The sequence below is a fragment of the Myodes glareolus genome, chromosome 26 (genome assembly GCF_982192425.1).
Source record: "Myodes glareolus chromosome 26, mMyoGla1.1, whole genome shotgun sequence".
NCBI lineage: Eukaryota > Metazoa > Chordata > Mammalia > Rodentia > Cricetidae > Myodes > Myodes glareolus.
The window spans coordinates 4079949-4104537 of NC_142051.1; the positions used below are offsets into that span (position 1 = coordinate 4079949).

The 24589-nt window shown below is 44.4% G+C and overlaps 1 protein-coding gene across 1 annotated transcript in view; it reads right to left on the reverse strand.

Moving 5' to 3' along the window:
* Positions 1-13065, reverse strand: part of Helb (DNA helicase B) — a 28851-nt gene extending 15786 nt beyond the window's left edge. The window contains exons 1-6 of the mRNA XM_048418149.3: positions 12772-13065; positions 10433-10825; positions 8980-9149; positions 6141-7019; positions 3742-3913; positions 2415-2556 (exon numbers count right to left, since the gene is read on the reverse strand). Coding sequence (XP_048274106.3) covers positions 2415-2556; positions 3742-3913; positions 6141-7019; positions 8980-9149; positions 10433-10825; positions 12772-12949 — 1934 coding nt within the window. The 5' untranslated portion in view covers positions 12950-13065. The remainder of the gene's footprint in view (positions 1-2414; positions 2557-3741; positions 3914-6140; positions 7020-8979; positions 9150-10432; positions 10826-12771) is intronic.
* Positions 13066-24589: the final 11524 nt, after the last annotated feature.

Here is a 24589-nt window from a genome sequence, read left to right on the forward strand (position 1 = left end):
TGCCTCGCGACCCAGGGGAGTGATATGAGACCGAGTCAAGTTTATGAAATGCAGTCAAGCAATATGAGATGGAGTCAAGATTCCTGAGTTCCCAAGGCCACATATGCAGAACTCAGGGTCCTGGGATGCCAGTCTGCACCCAGTGGTGCATATCTCTTTCTAGGTAAGCCGTTCTGCACTAAACGGAGCCCTTTTCATGCTATGGTGATGCCCATCCTTTGTTTGCTGTTCTGTGGACTGTATGTAGGCTCCCATCTTCCCAGCTGAGTCAGGTACCCCATCTGCCTACTGGTTCTGCCTCTCCATCTTCCTTTCTGTCATGTAGTTTCCAGTTAATCATAGGACATGGCAAGGTCCGGGTGCCTCACGGTAACAGAGCCTCTGAATGAGTCTAGGAACACACTTAACAGAGGTGTGGAGGTGAGAAGTCCTTCTGGGCCTTCAGCCATGCCCAGGAAGACAGAGGTGTGGAGGGGAGAAGCCCTTCTGTGCCTTCAGCCACGCCCAGGAAGACAGAGGTGTGGAGGAGAGAAGCCCTTCTGTGCCTTCAGCCACGCCCAGGAAAACAGAGGTGTGGAGGAGAGAAGCCCTTCTGTGCCTTCAGCCACGCCCAAGAAGACAGAGGTGTGGAGGGGAGATGCCCTTCTGTGCCACCTTCTGTGCCCCAGGTTGAAAGAAAGAGTTGAAAGAAAATGGCCTGGAAGGAGTTGGCTGCTCTTGCTGACCATGTCTCAGAGTTAGCGTGGAAGTTCCCAGCAAACAACATGGACTTCCTGCTTGGCTAGTGGCCCAGGACCTGTAACATGTGCCCCCTGGTATGTCATACAGACCATAGGTCAGTAACGCTGGAGGACGTGATGGAATTAAAAGCGGTGGCACAGGCACGGCTTGAACAAAAGAACACTGACCCGCTTGCTAAGAAGAGCGCCCAAGTCCAGAGAAAGTCAAACTCTACTTGATTAGTTTCCTGAACGTTTGACAGACTTTAAAAGGATTTAATAAGACTGAGGTAGCCTTTGGGTAGAAGCAAAAAAGCTATAGAAAAAGAATACTAAGAATCCAATTAATCTTGGTGTTTTGACAGAAGTCTACAATAATTACCCTACCCCTACCAATTCCTACCGTTCCCACCATCCCACTCAGGGTGGACGGGGCATACGAAAGAATGTTTTAATATAGTCAAGGTTCTGGTGACCTACAACCAAGCAAATGTACACAGAGCAAAAACAGAATTTATAAAATAGTAAAAAGTTAAAGACAAAATTTGACCCAGTGAACAAAACCATCTCTTAGTATTCCATGGTCCCATTGCACCCAGAGACAGTAACATCTTAAAAGTCACAGAACAGTAATAATCCCGATTCTCCAATATACTGAATATGGAGAAACCAAACACCCGAGCCCTGAGAGGAACCCCAAAAGCTTATATAGAAACACTGGGGAAAAGAACTTCCTTCCACTGAGGAGTAGATGCCTTGCAGGCCACCAGGGCTCATCTCAGAGTCAAATCCTACATTTGCTTTTTTAGCTTTGGGCTTTTTCTCCCACAGAAATTATCAGAAATTTCTTTTCCAATTTTCCTTTGAATTTAAGACTCATTTCCAAGTCTCTGTTGCCTTGGGCATAGTCCAGATTCTAGGCTTAACACAACTTTAATTCCCATACAGCCGTCCCTGTGTATTGCCTTTCAGAATCTTCTGATGATAAGAAGATTCTGTGAATGCCAAGCCCATATATAAAATGGCATGGTAGGGGGCTGGAGAGATGGCTCAGCGGTTAAGAGCGCTGACTGTTCTTCCAGATGACCTGAGTTCAATTCCCAGCACCCACATGGCAGCTAACAACTGTCTGTAACTCCAAGATCTGACACCCTCACACATAGAGACATACATGCAGGCAAAACACCAATGCATATAAAATAAAAATAAATAAATTATTGAAGGAAAAAATGGCATGGTAGCTTCATATAATGTACATACTACCAGATTATTTTAGATCATCTCGAGATGATGTGTGATACCTAAGGCCATGGATGATCACTACAGGGCGATCACACAGTGAAGAATCTGTACATGTTCAATGCAGGTGCAATATTTTCAAATATTTTAATCTGGTAAGTTGCACACATAGATATAGAACCCACAGATACAAAGAACCAGACCTATGTACTTCTAAAATCAAGAAATATATCCATTCCTAAATGTTAACCATAGTTTATGCTGGGCCAGTAACGAAAGATACTGACTTTGGTTTTCTAACTGTGCCAACAGGCTATGGTAAAGGGACAGAACAGGTTTACTAAAAGGACACAATAAAGCATTGTACTAAATCATCTGGTTCAAAGGCTTTAAACAAACAAATACTTCATTGCTAATACAGCAGAGACAAAATTCCGGAACTTCATTAGCTCATACCTGGTGGCATTGTCCACAATCAGCTGGGACTCTGTCCTGTGGTTTGTCTTTAACTCAATGGCACACCCTCTTGACCTAAGCGTCTCAAAAACGTCCTGCAGCATGTTGCCAGGCTCAATGCTGGGTAACTGTCTAACGTCACCTGCAGAGAGGAAGGGGCATCAAGATGATGATATTTAACTAGGATTCTACAATTCGGAAATTATTTTTATCCTGCCAATTGAGAGTATAATTGTAGACTTCTTGTAACGTAGAAAAAAAGTTTCTGAAGTTGTTATCTAAAATTATTTAAGAATATTAAATATCCTGGGAAGGTTAGGAGAAAGGAGGATTGATTTAATAAAAATGCAACACATGAAATTAAAAATGAATTCTCAGTACAAGTATTACATTCAAATAAATACTAAATATTTTTTAACCAAACTGAATTGTATACGACATAAAATTCTGTGTGAATATACAATAAGGTGACAAACTTTTAACCGATCTTCTTCCTAACTGTGACCCAGGAAAACCACTAAGAACATATACATTAGAATATGTTTAAAAATCAGACCCCAGACATCTCATAGGTGCTCCCTGATTCAGTCTGGCTCATCGTGACACAGAACCTGCGGAAGCCACGGCTCAGTGCCTAAAACAAGCCCACTAAACAGAAAATGCGTATGCTGAACTGGTGTGAAAATAGACAAACCCTAGCCGCCAAATGACAATGCTTCAGAAACTGAAAATCACAGTGTGATACGAAAAGGCAAACTCTAGAGAAAAGAAAAAAAAGACCGATAACTGGGAGAATGCTAAAGATTTAACAGAATCATCTGCTTATCAAACATCCCCAAATACCAAAAATAAATAGTATTTCTATACAAGCTCATTACAATTAAACCACAGAATCAACTGATCAGTAAACCTCTACAGAATCTAACTAAATCTCATCCGATTAGGAGGCTGGCGAAGCCTAATTTGAATTATTAGCTTAGAAACATAAAATTACTGTAAAGTGGTCTATAACTCAGACTTTTTATTATTTCCAAATGATCTATATCCTGATTTAGTCTGACTCTGACATTTTTACTATTTTAATAGCAATTACTCAAGCAATGAGCAATAACTTATCACGGCCGTTCTCATCCGTCCTAGCTGGCTGGCACACTGGCCAGGAGACCCGCCCAGGCTGGGAAGGACAGCAGGCAGCCTTATTAACCGGTAGCCGTGGAATGGGCTGAGAAAAACGCTTGCCACCGCCAACAAGCTGAAGCCTGGAATGACATCCACAACGCGGCCCACTCTGACTGAATGTGGAGACTCTTGCGGTGTTTTAACTTACCAAGGATTATCAGTTTAGAAAGTTTGGCGTGCTCACACAATAACTTCAATACTGATTTGAAGATTCCGACAGACACCAAACTTCCTTCGTCCACAACCAGAACACGAACTGTAGAGAATTTCCATGCCTTGTCCCCCTTAAGTTTCTTCCAAAAATAGAAGCTATAACTGACCTGTAAGTAAAGTATACATATAAAAAAAAATCAGGTTAGAAATTAACAAGCATGTGGTTTCAAAAAACAAAACTTCTGTGACAGACAGGTGAGGGGGTATAAAACATAAGGAGAAGGCAAATGGGCAGAACATACCACATAAAGGGAAGAATGAACAGAAAAGGGGAATTTAAAAAAAATCAAACTGTAAAAGGCTCGAACAGTTTTTTTTTAAAAAAAGTTTCCCAGTGAACCTTGGAAAATAAATAAGTTTCAATCACAGTTTCTCTTGCAAAAAAAGAAAGAAAGGAAGTAAGGAAGGAAGAAAGAAAGGAAGGAAAAACAACAACAGGAAAAAAAACCATTTCGCCCATTGTTCTACATGGAGAAATTTCTCCTTCTTTTCACTTTCTGAAATATTCCAACCCTTTTTCTCCTTACTAAATCCCTTTCAAGTATTCCGAACTTCTGAACACCACACCGTAAAAGCACTAAGAAGAACAATTCGGCTAACAGTATTTATCGTATGATTATTTTAAAATGTAAATGATTTAATGAGATAATGGAAAATACCTGTTAAAGCTCAAATTCCTGTCCCTAGGTTTATTTCCATTATTCTACAATACATAGATTACATCCCGATCAATAAGTCACGCCAAACCCCCTACACACTATGAGCACCCTCCCCAGTGCATCCGGAGAGCTTTGCCCTAAAGAAAACGCCCTTCTCACCCGAGCCTCCAAAGCGCTTTAGAGTTCTTCATAACACACATAACATGACAGTCAGGAACTCTGCCCTTCAACACTTTACAGTCTTATCAAGTAAAGTACTCATTCATGCAACCATATGAAATTTCAAATCTCTGAAAGGTGACTATCGGCCAGACGGAAGAGATAAGGAAGTGTAGCGGAGAACAGAGTGAGCTCCATGGAACTCATTCTATACGGGGACTTTTCCTTCCACCTCCAGCACTCCAGGAAGTAGGGACACGCGCGTAACCAGTCCTCATGAGAAATACCGGTGCGGGGAGTTAAACTACATCACTAGGTATACACTATGATGCCACTGGCATTTGTTCGTGACAAGGATATCCCAATGAAGGACGCAGTCTCCGCGTTCCTTTGCGAGCTTCTGTCCATTCTCAAGGACTGTAAACTGGGAAGTTTACAGTCAGGCCACCCTGGGTGGGCCTGCTCTAAATAAGCAGCTACTCTACAATAAGGACCCGGGAGACATTTAACAGAAACAGTCAACCCGATTAGCCATGGGAGAGAAGTTCTGAGGCGAGTATCGAACCCTGTAGATGAGTAATGGGGGACTTTAAAAGATGGTCTGATGACAGAAATGGCCATGACGTGACAATGGTAGCCTATTCAGCATGGATACCTTGTAGGAAGGTGACCATCCCCAGCAAGACTGGCTGAAATAAAGTCAGATTGCATGATGTCGTTCACAATAGTGTACAGTTTAACTTGATAACCTTATGTCTATCTAGGTGGTAAGAGAGAGGGTAGACAGCCAGCAAAGGAGCCTGAAACCACCAAGGACCTCCTTCTCGGTAGAATTTCACCCCGATCATGGCTGAGCTGATCCAAACGAAGTCACAGAGAGAAGTGGAGTGTGTCAGCAACAGCCACAGAAGGGCCGAGTCCGTTCACGTCCAGGAAACAGCGGCCTGAGACACAGTTTAGAGAAAATATAGCGAAGGAGGAACGGGCCCCGCTGAATGTACCCAACATGGTGTTTAAATATCTGAGGCACGTGCTCACCAAACAGGAGCTGGGGGAGGCTCTGGGGACAGCAGGGAGGAGGCTGGCTGTAGCCCAGCTGAAATCAGTGGTGTAAATCTCAGCTTTGGGACCCTGAGGACAGTCCAAGCAGCAGAGGGAAACTCTTTGCTTAGCTAAGTTTAAAGGACCCAGGCAGCAAAGGCAGGGCTCCTAGGACTTGACATGGTGGAAGGAGAGGATGCAAGATGGTGGATGAGGCAGGTGGATGCTGTACTAACAAATAAAATGTAAAATCCCCCGCTGGGAGAGGGGCTTACAAACTCTTGAGTCTGAGAATGGGAGTCAGTAGTAAAGAGTGTGCCTGGCGTGTACAAGACCCTGAGTTTCATCTCCAGTACAAGTATGACGGAAATGGCCACTGAGCGACACTCGGGCAACAGTATGTTATAACACAGTGGAAGCAAAGATGCTTTTAGGAAAACGTTTTATCTACACACAAAGACATCAAATGTTTTACCTGACACAGTGTGTAAGCTGGAAGATCAGTTTTCTGCCTCAATAAACCAGCCGCTTTCCCAGTAGGCGCCGTGAGCAAAACTTCTACAGCCTTGTCCTCCGCTGCTGGACTCTGCTTAGGAAAAGCAAGCCATTCTTCTGAGGCATCCCTGTCTTCCTCAAAATCTTTGCAAGCTTGCCACACTTCTCTTTCTTCCAACTGCTCCACGTGTTTGAAGAGATGGCTAACAATGGTGGTCTTCCCGCAGCCACCCTTCCCGCTGAGGACGGTCACGGCATTGGCACAAATCATTTCCAATGCGGCCACCTGATCTGGATCCAGGGGCACATCATTTATTGCTGCGTTCATTTCAGGCCCGCCATCATTCCTAACGCAGTCACCACTGTCCTGCGGGTCTGAAATACTTTCGCTCTGCTCTAACCCCGCTTCTCCCGGTTCATCTCCTTCCACTGCCGCAACGCTTTCTGAATCTTTGGGCTTCCCACTGCAAACTGACGCCAGGACGTGCCTCACGTCCACTTGTAGACGCCACGGGGGTCTGTTCATCAGCTCACAGATGGAGGACGCAATGCCTTGCTCGGCCTCATACAGTTCGGAAAGAAAGACTCGGTCTTTCTCATAGGTCACCACGTCGAGGTTCTTCATAAACTCCAGAGAATCGCAGGCTTCCTGGAAAGGCATGTACTCCGACACAGCCAAAGTCAAGTCTTTTACTTCAACACACGTGTGCCCGTCTTCTCTACAAGTCTGCTTCAGCTTCGAATATATGACCAGTGCGTTCTTGTGCAGCGCAGACATCAGCTGGAGCAGCGAGGGACACTGACTGAACGCGGTCCAGCTGGCCTCGCAGCTCAAGAGCTTCATCTCCCGGTAGGTTACCTTTAGGGAAACAGCTCGGGATGTTCACACAAGGTATACACAGCGATAGCTATTATAACTACAGCTGAAGCTGTGCTGGCTTAAGCCTTTACAAGCTCTAGGAAATAAGTATTTCCACAAAGTTTGGAGAAAAGGTTATATGCATACATCCGTGTCTTTTTAACTGCCTTATAGTCAAGCAGTTATATAATTTTCAAATCACCATTTTCAGTGTCAAGCAATGCTACACACACATATACACACACAGGAATCCCGATTTATTCTTTCCCAAGTCTCCTAAAGACAACATCACTAACACTTTCTTCTTCCAGAACTGACTTCCACGTTGTACGTATCACTGACCTTGACTTTTCCCTTGACTTTTATAAAACCCTTTAAGAAGCCAGGCAGTGGTGGCACTCACCTTTAATCCCAGCACTCGGGAGGCAGAGGCAGGCGGATCTCTGTGAGTTGGAGGCCAGCCTGGTCTACAAGAGCTAGTTCCAGGACAGGCTCCAAAGCTACAAAGAAACTGTCTCAAAAAAAAAACACACACAAAAAAAAAATATTAAATTTCTACAATGGAAAGGCTTTATAAGAGCTTGTGCCATCACCTTGATACAGGCTTCTTATCTGTGAAAAAAGTTGTAGCACACATCTAGTTAATCAGTCCAATTAAGTCAGTGTTTTTTGATGTAATAAGTAAGTATGATTCCCAGGGGAGAGGCTTTCTGTATTGTCAGCACTTTTGTAGGGGCTTTTGCACATATTGGGACATGAACAGCTGCCTCATTTTCTTGGCTTCCTCGGTTTTCCATGTGTCTACCAATAATTCTCATTTACCAGTAATGCTTCCCAAATACTGCAAAGGGGGCACGTCACCATGGGCTCTCTCAGCTCCGCCCTTCCTGAGGCCTCCATTGCTAGCGATCCCTCACAAGGCAAACACTGTCCCCACTGTCCCAGAAAGTGACACAGCCGGAGATGGTGCCTTTCAAAGAGGTGGCAAATGTTAAATAATGCCATAACACTAACGATACTCTTAGAATGGGCCTTCAGCTCCTAAGATTGGTGTCCTTCGAGGAAGGAAAGATTAGCACACTGGAGTAAATTCCCCAGGAAGGACTCTTCCCGCCGAAGAGAGACTGGATACAAATAAGACTTCTAGACACTAACATGAAGGGGAGGAGAGCCCTGAGCCCTGATGAATGATGATGGATCATGGGTAATTCCTGCCTTACCCTCCTCTGTTGCCGCTAAGTCTAAGGCCTTTCTGGAGAAGGCCGTCAAGGAATAGCTCTACTTTCGTGCTGGCTTGGGAGGCAGTGATCTCTTAATTCTCACACTGGAGATCGTTAAACTTAGTCAGCTGTGTTTTCGTTTGGAAAACCATGTCATAGCTACCAAGATTTAAGAATCACATTTAATTCTAACGCCATCCAGGCCTTCGAGCGCCATTTTCAACTCTTCTTCTCTGACAAAAAGAATAAATATGGACTTCCTGGTGAAGGGTGTCACTGGGCCAGTTAACAAGCAGGTAACAGTGGGATGTGCCCTGGGGATAAATAAGTCTTCAATAGTCATACTGGGAAATGGGAGATTGAACTGTAGAGCAAAAGGAGTCAATAAAGTCCAAAGAACATTTGTCTTCAATGAGACTAACACAAATGACAACTGAGTGACAGAAAAGCACATTGTATCATAATACACTGCATGATTAAATCAATGGTGATGATCTAAATGCCATACATTTTGCTATGTTAGTTTCTGTTTATTAATCAATTGACTTCATTATTTATTAACTTCATAGTTGTGTCAGAATTATAGAACTAAGATATTTATGTTGACTTATGACACCCAAGGAAAAAAACCAACACTAAATCCACATATGTTCTCAGCAGAAAGAAATTCAAACATGGCCACATTGGAAGAACTCTGCCTTACACAAGATTACTAACTGCTGAACAAATGCCTTACTTACTCTACGGAACCCAAGTTTCCATGGCTCAGTACCCAAGACATCGTCAATCTTCTGTAACACTTCTGCAGAACTTGAGCTGATAAGCCTTCTGAAGTGTCGAGGAAAAAGAGTTGGAAGAAACTCCATGACTTTTGGGAACTGCAAAGCTGTCATTACACTTACAAACGGGACTGCAGGGGATCAAGAAAGAACAAGGCAAAACATAGCAGTGAGACCAGAAAGACGAACCGGGAGAGTTTTCTCTTACCACAAAAAGCTGAAGACACCTAAATCAGAAAGATTGCTCAATTTAGCTGAAGCACTAAGAAGGTTAATAGAACTCTTCCTACCAAGATGGTTTCTTTGTTATGAACACCAAACTTTCTGTCCTTTATTATATACTTAATGTTTCCTAATCTTTTGTTTGCAATATAATCATTTTTAAAAATCCTCTGATGCATCCTATTAGGGTAAATTTAAAACTAAGCACAAAAATAAACCATTTCTTCATTAACCTTTACTGCTACTTTCCCAATTGTAACCAGGGTTCTTTTGTCCTCAGAGCCATTTTGGTGTGATGCATAATTCATCTGCTTTCACCAAGAAAGGAAAAGCCTTCTGTCCATGGATGTCCAGAGAAAACCACGTTGTAACGCTACTTTAAGTCACTTAGAATTGAAATATTTCTAAAACAGATTATTCCAAAACTTTCCTTTCTCTTTAGTCTTCTTAAAAAGAGTAGCAGTTGGGTTTTGTCTTATTGACTCCGTACTCTCCACGAACTCAAAAGTCAAGAAACAGAACCACAGTCTCAAGGTGGGATCTCCAGAAACCTGAAGATGACCGAACAGAATCCTGGTAGTCCACCAAAGGTAACGTTTTCATCAAACTGACTCCAAAGAGGATACAGGCATGGCCAAACTTTTGACACTGTAACACACTGTCACCAAAGAAGTTCACAACTGAAAACCAGTAACTGAGCTACAGATATAAACAAATAAATAAACCTTAAGAAAGGTTACTAAGTCACCTTGGGCCACGTTCACAGCTTCCACATACAGCCTGTGGGCTGGAGGTAGACTTCCTGAATTTTGTATCTGAAAAGCTTGGGAAAAATATTTGGAGATTTTTTTTCCATAATCTAGAATATCTACCTATACGAAAGCTTAGGGATTGAATCCAAGCCTAAATATATAACCCATTTATTTTTCATATGCATCTGAAACACCATAGGCTAAAAATAACACTGTAAAAATACTTTAATAATGTTGTGGATGATCACAGTTCATGTATATGGATGAGAAAAGTCATCTAGCGTATTGTGCCCATGTGCAGAAAGCTTAGTATTATGGAGATTTTCTGATCCAAGAGCCTCAATTTGTGCCATGCGAGGTACGTCAGGCACCAGCAGCTGCAGCACTTCAGTCAGTCACTGTCTGGAAGGCGAAAATTCACTAATAAAAGTCATACTTACATGATTCCTCCACAGGCAATCTGACCGCATCCTGCTCATTCTGTGTAGATTGTTTTTTGTTTTTCTGCCCAGTTTGTCTGTCGAAATTTCTTAATGCTTCCCGCAGATTTTCAAAGTTTAGATTTTTAAAGCTTGACACTTTCTCTACCCATTTTAAAAAGTCATCTCTGCGTTCATAGCCACATTCTTTAAGAAAAAGAGAACAGATGTTTTTTTGGCCTGGAGGCGACATATCAGACTGCAGATAGTAGGATGGAAACCCTTGAGCTTGGTAGACCTTGGATCGCGGAGAAGGTTTTACGACTCGAACCTTCACTCGCCACCACGGACCTGTGAGTGGGAAGCGTCCGGACACGGTACATTCCTCTGCAGTATTTTCATCAGGAATAGAAACTAGGGGAAGGGAGAAGATGAAGATAACACGGAATTGGCAATGGTTCCCCCAATATTTTCCTCTCTCTAATCCCCTCACACATCTACACAGGCAGCACCCCATACAGACATCGTCCTGCTGCCTCCAACACTTCATTCTACCGGTTCGTTTCTCTGACTCCCTGTCTACGACAGGACAGCGCTCCAACTATGCATTCTGGAAGCAAGCGCGGGCAAGCCATAAATCCAGTCTACCTACCACCACGGCCTCAGCCGCTACCGCCTCTATGTGGGTCCCTAAGAACTAGCCACGGCGCCTCCCTCGGAGGAGCGGCTCAGACCCCTCAGCTGCGCTTGCCTCTCCTGGGCAGTCCCTACCTTCACTAGAGAGCTCAGTTCAGCTCACTGCTTTGGCAAACCTGCTCTGATTTCTCCAAGTGCTGTCTGGTGTTCCTTCTACATACTAATTCTGTGATTAGAGAATGCTGCCTCATTCACGAGTGGTGTTTCCACAGAGACGCCAACGTCATCATTTGCTCTCCCTGGAGTGTCCCAGGACCAAATGCTTGGCCAGGATAGCCAGTGGCACTTCTATCAACACACAATCCTTTGCATTTAAATTCAGATTCAGTAATACTTAAAATTCGACTTCTTGATCGCACTAGCTGTGTTTCAGCAGCCACACATGGTCAGCAGCTATTATTGTACTAGTTCATGCAAATATAGTGTGCGTATGTATATGTGTGTATGTATAGTGTATGTATGTGTGTGAATGTATGTGTGTGAATGTATGGACATGCGTGTGTGTATGAATGTATGTGTGTGAATGTATGGACATGTGTGTATGTGTGTATGAATATGGGTGAGTGTGCATGAATGTGATGTGTATGTGTACATACATGTATGAATGCGTATGCATGTGCTTATGTGTGTGTATGTATATATGGGTGCATATGTGTGCATATATATGCAAGTGTAAATAATGGACATGTGTGTCTGTATGTGTATGTGTGTATTATGTATGTGTGTAAATGTGTGTATATACATGTGTATATATGTGTATGAGTGTGTATGTGTGAATGTATGTATATGTGTGTGTATGCATGTATATGTGCACTGTGTTGTATGTATGTGTATTTGTAAATGTGAGTGGATGTATATGTATGAGTGTATGTATACATATGAATCTATATGTATGTGTGAACATATATGTGTATGTACATGTGTATGAAAGTGCACGTATATAAGTGTAAGTGTATGCTTGTGTGTGTGTCTGTGTGTTTGTGTGAGTTTTCTCTAAGTTACTAAAGAACAACTCCGTCTTTGATTCAAGCAGAGCAGTATAATTAAAAGATTCTGAGTCGGGTGGTGGTAGCTCACACCTTTAATCCCAGCACTTGGGAGGCAGAGGCAGGTGAATCTCAGTGAGTTCGAGGCCAGCGTGTTCTACAGAGTGAGTTCTGGGACAGGCAGGACTGTAACACAGAGAAACCAAGTCTCGAAAAACAAACAAAACAAAACAACAACAAAAAAAACCCGGCGGTGGTGGCACACGCCTTTAATCCCAGCACTAGGGGGCAGAAGTAGGCAGAACTCTGTGATTTCAAGGCCAGTCTGGTCTACAAAGCGAGTTCCAGGACAGGCTCCAAAGCTACAGATAAACCCTGTCTGGGAAAAAATAAAAATTCTGTTTCTGGGCGGACATACGGGCACCATAACTAATTTCCTCGACTGTAGAACTACTTCCAACAACTGTTAACATTAACTGATTGCATATATGTAAAAGGCAGGCTTAACACATAGCATGTGCTCGAAGTCACTGCCATTATCACTGTTACTATTTCATGTTAAGTACGGCGAAGCAGCCATGCCACACAGGTCTACCTGACAACCGCGATTGGCGCCGGGCGTAGAGCAGTGAAAATCGAAAGAACCCAGTAAACCCGGCCCAGCCGGCGCTCGCTCACCGCGGAGGCGCCCAGGGAGGCTGCCCGCCTTGATGCCGCCACTGCAGAGCTCCTCGGCGTCCACAAACTCCGAATCCTGATCCTCCTCATCCTCCTGCGCACAGTCCTCCTCCTCCTCGTCTTTACAGGGGTTCAGGGAGCCCCGCAGTTCGCGCAGGAGAAGACACTGCCCAGCCATGCTCTTTTATGCAAACTCAGCCCCAAACAATTCCAGAAATCCCCGCGCAATGCCCAAGACTGCAACCAGCCAATCAGCTCCACCAGGGCCAGACCATCAACTTCCGGGAACGCTCGAGGCAGACGTCATGGAGGCGTAACCTGAGGGCTGCTCCACCCCTGGTTTCCTGGGGAGGGCTAGTGGGAGAGGAGGGACCAGCTGACTCGGTGGGTGTGCACTCCTAGAGGTGCCACTGGGGACGGGCCGCTGACACTTTAGACCGCACTTTGAAGCAGGGCCGGGCGTTTCCTGCGGGGAGGGAAACGCGAAGAAAGGTCACGTCTCCTGGACACAGAGAACCCCGGGAAAGCAGAGCATCCTAAAAATAGTGTAGCAGAGGCCTCTAAAGACTTTGGGGCGCCACCGAAAACACCAGAATGAATCCCCAATCCAGAGAGCCCGGTGGTGACAACTTGGGGCCTTGTCTCCTTACCCATAAAAGGGCTGCAGAAGAGTTGAATTTACATCACCTAGGGCATTTATCCAAGTAGGTATCTAGGTCCCGTTCCACAGCTTCTGCTTTGGGAGTTAAGGGGATGATACAGGGTTTTGTTTTGATTTGTTCTCTCTCTCTCTCTCTCTCTCTCTCTCTCTCTCTCTCTCTCTCTCTCTCTCTCTCTCTTTCTTGGTTTTCCAAGACAGGTGTAACAGTGCTAGCTAACCTGGAACTAGCTCTTCTAGGTTAGGCTGGCCTCAAACTCACAGAAATCAGCAGGTTCTTATTTTAATGCATGGTCTGGGTCGTCCATTTTTATGCTCTGCGGGATTTGGAAACCATTGGCTTTGATGGCTTTCGAAGCACTTCCAAGCTGTCCAGTTTATATGTTGCCTTCCCCGACTTTTTAAAGCTGAGCTAGTTCCTGTTTTCTTTTTCCTTGGTTACAGGATTTCTCTGTAGCTTTGGAGCCTGTCCTGGAACTAGCTCGTGTAGATCAGGCTGGCCTCGAACTCACAGAGATCTGCCTGTCAGGGGTGGAACAAGGATGATTTAAAATCATACACTGAAGTCATGGCTCTCCTACGATGCAGGAATAGTATTTAAAAGTCATGGTGCTCTTTAAGGAGCGCTATCAAATACTGTTTTGTTGTACGGGTATTGTTTACGATGTAATTACACTTTGTTAATCCTAAAACCTACAATAATTACTAAATCCAAAAACTGTTATGTTGGTTTCTAATAAAGATGATTGTCATACTCAAACGCCATGTGCATAGGGTCAACCATATGCAGGTCAAACACACTTTTAATCAAAATTCCATTTATCCGTATGTACAGGCATCCTAATTTCTTTTAGATTTCATTTATTATTTTCTTTGACTGTGTGTGACCGTTTGCTTACGTGGATGTCTGTGCCCTATGCGCATGCCCAATGCAAAAGTTTCCTGGAATTGGAGTTACAGACCATAGTTAGCTACCATGTGGGTACTCAGAATGGACCCTGGATCTCCTCGGAGAGCATCCAGTGTTCTTAAATGCTGAGCCATCTCTCTATGCCCCAGACGTTTTTCTTGCCATTCTCTCAGCAATGCAGCTCGAGATATTTTAATTGGAGGACACAGTAAACTGTCGGTGAAGAGTGCTCTTTTATAGAGAGGCTGCGCATGTCCTCATATCTGAGGGGGGTCAAAAGCCAATCCCCCATAAATGCCAAGCCACTCTGGTATAGGGAAGCCAGAGTCACGGGAGAAAAACTACACTTGATCTTCCTCTTTGGTAGAAATTGGTAAATGTTCCCAGAACGGAAACTTCACTGCCAGGGACAGAAGCCCAGTGTTTCTAAGGTTCTGCTACACAGTTTGAATTCTTTCCTGTTAGGTCTCAAACCTGGTACAAATGGCATAGGATCCTAGTTAGCATATCAAAGCGGATCTCACTGCCTGGGTTCTCCCAGCATCCCTCAGACCCTACCTGTTACAGGGTATGGCTGATAAGCCCTGCTCCCTATACTAAGCTTCTCCAACCCAGAGGCTAGGTTCCCCTTCCCTATATAATCCAGTCATTTTGGTTACCTGGTCTTTTCATCCACCCTTTACTCTCTTTGCCATTTGGCCTTATTTGGCAGCTCCTCTCTTGCTCCCCCTTTCTCTCCTCTCATGTCTGGTTTAGTCTGATATCCTCTTATGTCTGGTTTAGTCTGATATCCTCTCATGCCTGGTTTATTCTGATATCCGTGGTCAGTCTGGACTCTTCCCTCTGCCTGCTTTTGCCTTTATATCTACAATAAATATCTTCTCCATTCTTCAGGAGTAGTCATATTCTCCTTTTATTTCATTTGTTTTCTCATTCGCTTCCTTCACACATGGTGACTGTTTCCCCCCTTATGTAGAATCAGTCTTCCATAGGATGCGTTTTAGCCTGTGTTTGACCTGAACCCTCGGCAGTATTTGACATCGATGACTGCCCTATCTCGTACTGCTTGGTTGCCTGAGTTCTGCCCTTGCCTTCTTGAGTTTCCCTCCTGCCTGTTTATGTTTTCATCCATCTCAGCCTTCTCTGCCTGTCTCCACCATTGGCACTCCCCCATATTTCACTCTAAGACTCACCCTCAGGTATCCATCTCCTATGCTTAGGACTTCTAACCTGTTAGCACCTCAGCAAGAGATGGGGGCTTGGGGAGCACCTCCCCATCTGTGCCTAGATTTGGCTGGATTCATCTTGTGTGGGTAAACACAGATGCCGTGAGTTTATGAGTTCCGTGACCTTGTCAATATTTGGTAGCTGTTTCCTCCAAGACTATAATATTTCACCTTGCAGGGAAGCCCCTTAAGGCATAAGGTAGACAATTCAAAATAGCTTCAGGAAGTTTCTGAAGCTGAGCACATGCATTAGACCTTTTCTTCATAAGAGTAAACACCCCAGGTAGCCTAGAGACATTCTCTGGCAAACCACACTGCAAAGACTCTGAGACCAGACCAGCTGCCAGGAAGAGCCAAGCTTCCCAGAAGAGGTTGAGACCAACTGAGTGACTTCACTCAGTTGAAGGGGCACTCTCCAACCTGTGCAGCTGCCTCTGGGCTATGCAAGGTGCTCCAGGTCCCCAGATTTTGTGAGCTGTCACCCATGTTGGGGATGCAGCTGACTTGGAGTCATATCTGCCCCTGTAGGTAACCCCTCACTCATAATTCTGTAAATAACCCCCCAAAAAAAGTCTCATTGGTTCGCCAAGTTGTACTTGGGTGTATCCGTACTCTGGTTGGTCAGGAGCTCCCTGTCTGGAGTGAGGAGACTTGTGTGCTGTGTCTCCCTGGGAAAGGTTTTGTCACACCGCAGTCAGCCCCAGAAGTCAGCATCTCACAGCACTCCTCTGGTCTTACACTCTTCCCCTGCTCTTCAGAAATGTTTCCTGAGGTAGGAGGAAATGCCCTAATGTAGGAAAAAGCCTTGGCATACTGCCCTTCTAGAGAGGAAGCATGGCATGCCTTGCTCCAGAACTCAGAACACTGAATTCTGAAGTAGCTTGAGGAGCCAGTGACTGGTCCCTGTCTCCTTTACTGTGCTCTTCCACATAGAGACAATGGTGGTGTGGTGCCCACTATCCAATCCAGGGGAATGTGCTGGCCAATCACAGTTCACTGGCTTCCACTATGTAAGTGGTTGTTTATGAGCAATAAAGCAGGTTCTATTCCCGGGAATGGTTTATCTCCATGAGCCTTACTGACCTTCACACAGGCATCACTGTCTTGGCCACCGGTGCCCCAGGAACCCTGACACCCTAAGCCTTATGGTAGCAGAAGGGGAGGTTGAGACAGAAAAAGTTCTAAAGGTAGAAACATAATTGTAATTCCTAGAATAACAATTGTTTCAAGCAAGGCTTACCAAGGGATGCAAGACCGTAACTTGAAAAGTCTTTAAAGAATCAATAATCTCACACAGTAAAATATTACCACACACAAAATGTGTACCTGTATCTGGTATAAACTAGTAAGCTGTTACAAGTGCCTTCAGTCATCAGATACAAATGATGGTGTATCTCATGCCGCAATGAGTTATAATGAGCCTGAAATCAGCTGTGAATCATTGCTACCCCAAATATTTTGCCTAGTTTTAGTCGAGACTGAATATTAATAATGTATATGTAAACCACACGGGTAGTTTAAAACTTTCTATTGATCACATCAAAAAAAACCAAATAGATACTGTTTATTTAACCTCACATATCTGAAATATTATTTCAAAATAGTGATCAACTCTGGTGGTTTGAATGAGAATGGCCCCCACGGGCGCATGTGTTTGAATGCTTGGTCCCAGGTTGGTGGAACTGTTTGGAAAGATTAGGAGGCGTGGCTTTGGTGGAGCGGGTTTCAAAGCCACCTCCATTCCCATTAGTTCTCTCTGCCTTGCACTTGGGAATCAAGATGTGGGCGCTCATCAGCTCCTCCAGTGCTGCGCCTGTGCCGCCATGTTCCCCACAGTGATGGTCATGGACTCTAACCCTCTGGAATCATGAGCCCCCAGTTAAGTGTTTTCTTTTATACATTGCCCTGGTTACAGTGTTCTCTCATGACAGCAGAAAAGTAACTACAGTTTCTTCATAAAAAGTGGCAATGGCCTTTCCTTCTTCCTCGGACATTGAAATCATTGTGCGTAACACCCTCGTGACACACCTCAGTTTGAGTCACTCGCATTTCAGGTGCTAGTAAGCTCTGTGTGCAGCAGTACACCGTAAACATAATGTCCAGTTGGCCCCAATGAGCATAGATACTAACCAAAAGATCCCTAAAGAGTCCGCGAGGTCAGGAACAGAGCTCTGAAAATGTGCTTTGCGGAGGTCCAGAGAACTGTGTGCGTTAGGTAACACAGGCCACTTATGGACAGACCACATATGGGCTGCGTTTGCTAATTCCCCTCTCTTCTGCCCCTCCTTCATTCCCTCGTTCACTTCAGTTTTGAACACCCCCCCTCAAAACATAAAAATGATTCTTCACTTAGAGGCTGTATGAAATCAGGCTATGTTTTGCCAATACCTAAGGTAGAAGATGGAACACTCTCTTAAAAAATTGACTCAGGCCAGGCAGTGATGGCGCACGCCTTTAATCCCAGCACTCAGGAGGCAGAGGCAGGCAGATCTCTGTGAGTTCGAGGCCAGGACAAGCTCCAAAGCTACAGAGAAACTCTGTCCTGAAAAAAAAAAAAAGCCTCAGATTTTCCAAGAAGTCAACATCATGCATAGGCAGGTAATGAGAAAGCAAGAGTGATTCCCAGACACCCGTGGGCAGTCCATGAAGATGAGACTCAAGAGAAGTGAGCTGGGTCCAGGATTTGATGGTCTAAGGCCATGAGGCCAGTGAGGAGCTACTAAATGATTCATTTGTTTAAAGCTTAGCCATTCTCTTCTGAAAACATGGCAACTAACCTCCAATAAACTATTCCCTGATGTCACTGACTCCTTAAAATCTACCCCAGAGAGGCAGCCGGATCGCTGTGAGTTGAAAGACAGCTGATCTACAGAGCTCATTCCAGGACGGTCAGAGCTGTTACACAGAGAAACCCTGTCTCAACAAAACCAAATCCTCCCCTCCCATCACACATCAAATATCTATCCCAGGAAATGTTCACTAAACAAACCAGTTCTGAATCAGGAACCACAATCTCTAATTCTTTTAATACACACCAATTTTTATTTAGATTTTTGAGTTAGATAATGTCTTTTGTGACGTTTTAAATATGTACCCTGCAGTATATCTAAACAGCATCAACTTAGATAACACTGTTGAAGTATCATTAGTAAAACTTAAACATTTTATCGGTGGGTGAGGAGGGAATAAGCTTAGTGACCCGTTTAATGAACGTGATAAGATAAGGGTGCAATTAAGATGAAGCCGTGGTAACGGCAGATTCATGGCTGTCCTGAAAGCAATTCAAATTAATTTGTTTTGACAAATGTTTAAAATAGTGTTCCATCTGTTTTGTTTGTGAAACTGGGGTCCAAAGGGGAGTGGTAGAGTTGTGGCAGGAAATGAGTCAATGATACCGTACAGAGTTGACAGTTGTGCCCAGGGTAGAAGCCAAAATAGAAACATGTCAGATTTCAGTCAGTCAACAAATACATACTCATATCTTGTTGCTTTACTGCCCACTGATATTGGGCTCCCCACTATTTCTAAGCACATGGGAACCTGTACCTGGACTTCCTTTGGCCGATGAAAGGAGTCCTTTCAGAATAGAAGCCTCACTATGGAAGAAGTCCTATCAGAATAGAAGCCTCACTGCAGAAGCTCCACTCTCCACTCCTGACTGTCCTCTGCCTGGTGATTTCAGCACTGTGAGGTGAGATGTGGTGGCATCGTATGCTAGACGGTGCAAGAGTCACCGTGAAACATTAACCCACTCAGACAGAAGAGCTGTTCCTCATTTCATCTGAACCTAGCCTGTCTTTCCTGGTATAATAGCGGGTCTTAGAGTAAAGATTATTTTGGGTGAATACAGTGAGAGATGAAAACAGAAAGGTGGGGGGAGCTCTTGCTAAAAATTTTCTGTAACTTAATTAAGATGTGTATAATGGCAGTTAATAGGACAAAATGTGGAAAATTGTGCCAGTGACCCGCGGAGCTGAGAGTGACAGCCAGACTCCCGAGACATTACCAGAGGAACACAGGAGCTACGCCCCACCCCTCAAAGAGCTGGCACCAATTCATTCCTTAGGATCAAGACTTGCCTGTAACTAGAGAAAAGGGGAAAGACACAAAATAAAAGGCAGCTAATTCACTGATACTAATGTTAAGCCTTTTCCCTAAATGTCACAACCACAGCAATAGCCTCGTTCCCCTCGGTCACAATCCCATTGGCTTACTTTAATTATATAAGTATTTCTTCGTCCTAAAGTTTCTGATGGGCTTGGTCCGTATCATTACAGTCCTGTTTTGTTGAAAGTTTCCAGGAAAGCATGGTGACTGCAAACCACTTTCCCTTGAACACCCCGTCTAGAATCTCCTTTATTACCAAATGTGCTGTTATTGAAATCACAGTAAAGCGTAAACCACTGGCCCCGCTTTCAGAAAGAGACAGTGGTACTGGGCACCAATCTTTAGGCCATGTAGGATTTTGGAGGAGTCGGGTGAAAATTATTTCTCTCATCTTGCGTGACTCATTACAAGCAACAGACTATGGAAAGAATTAGCAAAGGTGGAGCCTATGGCCTCCACATGAGCCCATGCTGACAAGTGCAGTCCCGCTCAACCCATGCCTGCGCATGTATGCATCGGCCACAGACACACTCTTCCCAAGTCTTCGCCGGATTGCTGAGGAATCTGCTAACGAGTAAATAATGAGTGTAGAGTTGGAGCAACAGGCCAGCAGTCAGACCCAGGAGGCTGGCTGTGAGCACTGGCTCTCTGCTCCGTGTTTACCTGCTGGTCCATGCCCCACAGGCACACTAGGGGCTACAAGGAGGGGCATACTGCAGTACGATATAAATTATTCCTCATACATTGCTTCATTGTTGCTCATTTGAGATTTATCAAACAAATGCGTCTCTCAGGGACCTTCAGGTAGATTTAAATCAATTATGAAGACGCTACAATATCATGTTATCAATAAGTGATAACTCCCGTTGTGATGTGGGTACTTACTTTCTACAATTATTGGATCAAGTTGTAAGTAGTCTACGCTCGGTTTGTAGATCAATATCTGTAGAAGAAATGATTATTTTTCAACCCTTTTCCAGCCTGGCTCTGTTTTAGACAGATTATTGTTGACTAGCCCCTCTCCTGAAATACCTGACCATGACTTCCTACTTCAGGCAGGACTAATTCCTTATGCTTCTCGGCTGCTCTTCCGAAACCTAGCCCCGCCATCTCTTTAGTACGTGGCAACCTTGTCAAGCGGGCTGCTGTGCTAGGGATGCTTCTGTGGACAGGGAATTCGCCTAGGAAGATGGTGTGCAGGGCCTAATGCATCTAATCCCTAAGTGACAGCTACTCTGCTTCCGCTGAAATTTCCCTGTCAGCTGACTTTATCCTTGTTCTTAGTCAGGGTTCTCTAGAGCAGTGGTTTTCAACCTGTGGGTCATGTCCTCCCAACAAACTTCTATCTCCAAAAATATTTACATTATGATTCATGGCAGTATCAAAATTACAGTTATGCAGTAGTAATAAAAATAATTTCATGATTGGGTGGGGCACCACAACATGAGGAACTGCATTTAAGGATCATAGCAATAGGAAGTTTCTGTTCCTCTGCTGTAAAGGAACAGAAATGACGGAATAGATATATATGAAATTTATTGGAGTGTTATACAGGCTGTGGTCCAGCTAGCCCAACAATGGCTTTCCATCAATGCAAAGTCTAAGAATCCAGTAGTTGTTCAGTCCACGAGGCTGGGTGTCTTAGCTGGTCTTCAGTACACACTGGAATCACAGAGAAGTAGACTCCAATGCCAGTGAAGGACTGGACTTGCCAGAGAGAGGGAGGGTGAGCCAGCAAAGAATAAAAATCCTTTATATGGGCTGCTGTAGTGATAGAAGCGGAGGGCTGCGGCCAGGCTCCTGGCTAGCTTTACCCAAAATAATTACATGGAAACTGTATTCATTTAAACACTGCCTGGCCCATTATATCTAGCCTCTTCTTGGCTAACTCTCACATCTTGCTTTAACCCATATCTAATAATCTGTGTATCACCACGGGGTCGTGGCTTACCAGGAAGATTCTAACCCTCATCCATCTTGGGCCAGAGCTTCATGGTGTCTGCCTGACTCTACTTTCTCTCTCCCAGCATTCTGTTCTGTCTACCCCACCCACCTAAGGGCTGGCCTATCAAAAGGCCAAGGCAGCTTCTTTATTTAACCAATGAAAGTAACGTATAGACAGAAGGCCCACCTACTCCCGGCTGCCACCGGAAGATGTGACCCAGACTTAAGATGGCTCTTTCCAATCTCAAAAGATCTGGACTTAAAGTAGATCTTCCCACTTCAAATAATAATTTTTTTTGATGGGTTTTCTTCTTTATTCTTCTTCAGCATTCTCTCATTAGTTTTTCCTGGTGATTTTCTTCTCTTATTCTTGATGTTTTCCTTCTCATTACATCTTTATTTTTTTCTTTACAGATTAAATATCCCAGCAAAATCTTTTAAGCAACATAAAAAATTATGATGTAATTACATTTTGCTTTTTTCAAGTAATGCAATGAACACAAGTAAAAAACAGCATGTTTTTCATATCCCTTACATGATTAAACGTTTTACATATTACATGCAAAAAATTTATCCCCAAGAACCCAAATACATTTATTCCTAAGCAACTTTTCAAATAATAATTAAGAAAAATCTCTCACAGGTGTACCCTGTCACTTGGGTTTTAGTTCATTGAAGATGTTGTCAAGTTGACAACCAAGGACCGCCGTCACAGTTATGACGTCACTCTCCTGGTCGTTCTCAGATGTGTACGGCCCAAGTGTATATCCAGTTATTATAGGACCTCTGTGTTTAACGATGTAAGCTTTCCAAGGCAATATGTTGAGTGCCACCCAACTCATAAGACCGTAAATTTAAAACATAATACATTTTCCAGTGGGAGGTGAGTTTGAAAGATTCCTCCTCTCAGATCTAGAACCTGTCTAGAGTAGGTGTGACTCCTAGAACTTCTCCAAGCAGCTGGTCAACCCAGGCATGAAACAGAGGGTCAGAGAGCACACCACATTTGAGCCACCCCATCCAGGTGGCACTGCCAGTCTCAGATGGTCCCATATCTAGAGGGGGACTTGGGAGACTTGAGGAAAGCACTTCAAACAGTCATGTGATAAGAATTGGGCACAGAGCTTTCTGGATTTCTCTGTGGGAAGAAGTGTAAAGCTTCACAAAGACTTTCAAAGCACTGGACAGGACATGGGAGGACGAAGGGAAAGAATACGGTGAGAAAGAGTCCCAAAGCATGAGCGTGAGAGCGGGACTCTCAAGTGTTTCACCCACTGTCCTGACATTCTACAGTGGATGATGACAGTGCCTCACGGGGCTCTGGGACAGTTCAATGGGGATGTTCATCTAGCTGGCATTTAGTGAGTGCCCCAAGTCAGAATAACGGTAGACATGGTGGTGACGTCACAGAGGAATGAGGTGAAGAAGAATTCGGGAAACATCCGTAGTATTACCTGCAGGAGATTAGCAGCGCCCGTACAGAAACTGTAAACTGGAAGCACACGAACAGGGAGCCTTGGCATCAGCATGTGCGCTCTGCGGTGGGCATGGGGCTGCAAGCAAGGTCTGCCTGTTCCCATTCCACACTGCTTGTTGCTTTTTAAGTGTACTGACATGTCAGGCTTAAAAATCAGAAGACTACACATTTAAAGTAGAGGCCTCTCTTACATACAGAACACCTGGCAACATGGAGCTAATACTGCCTCATGGCAAAAGGTTGCTTGGTCTAAGTATTCTGTGCCTCCACTACATGAAGCCTGCTGGCTCTAGTTGGCCACCACCCTACCATTCTGTCCTTACTCCTTGTTTACCTCCTGTTGGCACTTCGATCTCAGAGTCCTAACCTTAACCAAGATAGAGTAGGTAGAGAGGAGGTGATGGCTTCAGAAAAGGTTAGGGAGAAAGACTTGAGGAGGATCGTGGACCATCCAAATAAGGAAGGAAAACAATGTGTGGCGTACAGGGAGAGAAAACAGTTTGTGAGAAATACGCCAACTTAGTTTGGACAGCTGGGTGGGTCTATGGAGCATCTGGAAAGAGAGACGTGTGTCACAGGTGAGTCGATGGATCTTACGGAATGCAAGTGAAGAACGAAAGGCAGTGATTCTGAGACAGGTGGCATTATGGTGGTAGGTGAGGCTGCAGAGGCTTTGCTCATTTTACTGACCAATCCCAGTTCCCACGCCCCCCTCCTTCCACTCCCTCTATCTTTCTCCCACCCCACACCCATCCACTCCTCAGAGAGGGTAAGGGGAGTCAACCAATTCTAACACATTGCAAGGTCCTCCCCACTATATCTACACTAAGCAAGGTATTCCTCCTAAGAGAATGGAGAACATTCCTTTTTTAAGGACAGAGAAAGAAATGAGCAAGGTAACAGGGAAGGACAGGAGGAAGATAACTCAGAGAGGAAACAGACATCAAGTCAAGCGGCAAAATGGTTCCACGGGAGAAAATGGTGACTAGCAGGTCCAGGCTCACGTTTAGCCCGTCGGGAATTCATCTTAATCACGTGTAGCCCTGCGCTCACATCCCGGTCCAACCACAGGCTCCGTGAGGATCTTTGTGCCATTCCAGTCTTCAGGTGCCAAACTCACAATTGAAGATCACCAAACCCTGTGATAGTATTTTTGTCACCCCCTGCCTTATTACTGCTACACAAAGGTGTGTGTGTGTGTGTGTGTGTGTGTGTGTGTGTGTGTGTGTTGTCTCTGTAGCATCTTTGTACAGAACGGTGACAAAGCCAGGCGTTGCCAGGTCGGTCTTCCTTTCCATAGGAATCACACAACTTCCTCTGAGAAAGAAAAGATTTATCAAAAAGGTTCTGGTAATGGCCTTCCTTACTTGTTTTCTCTCTTCTCTTTGATCTCACTGTGTAGCCCTAGCTAGCCCGAAACTCCCTATGTAGGTCAAGCTCTCCTCAAACTCACAGAGACTGACCTGCCTCTGCCTGCTGGGCACTAGAATTGAAGG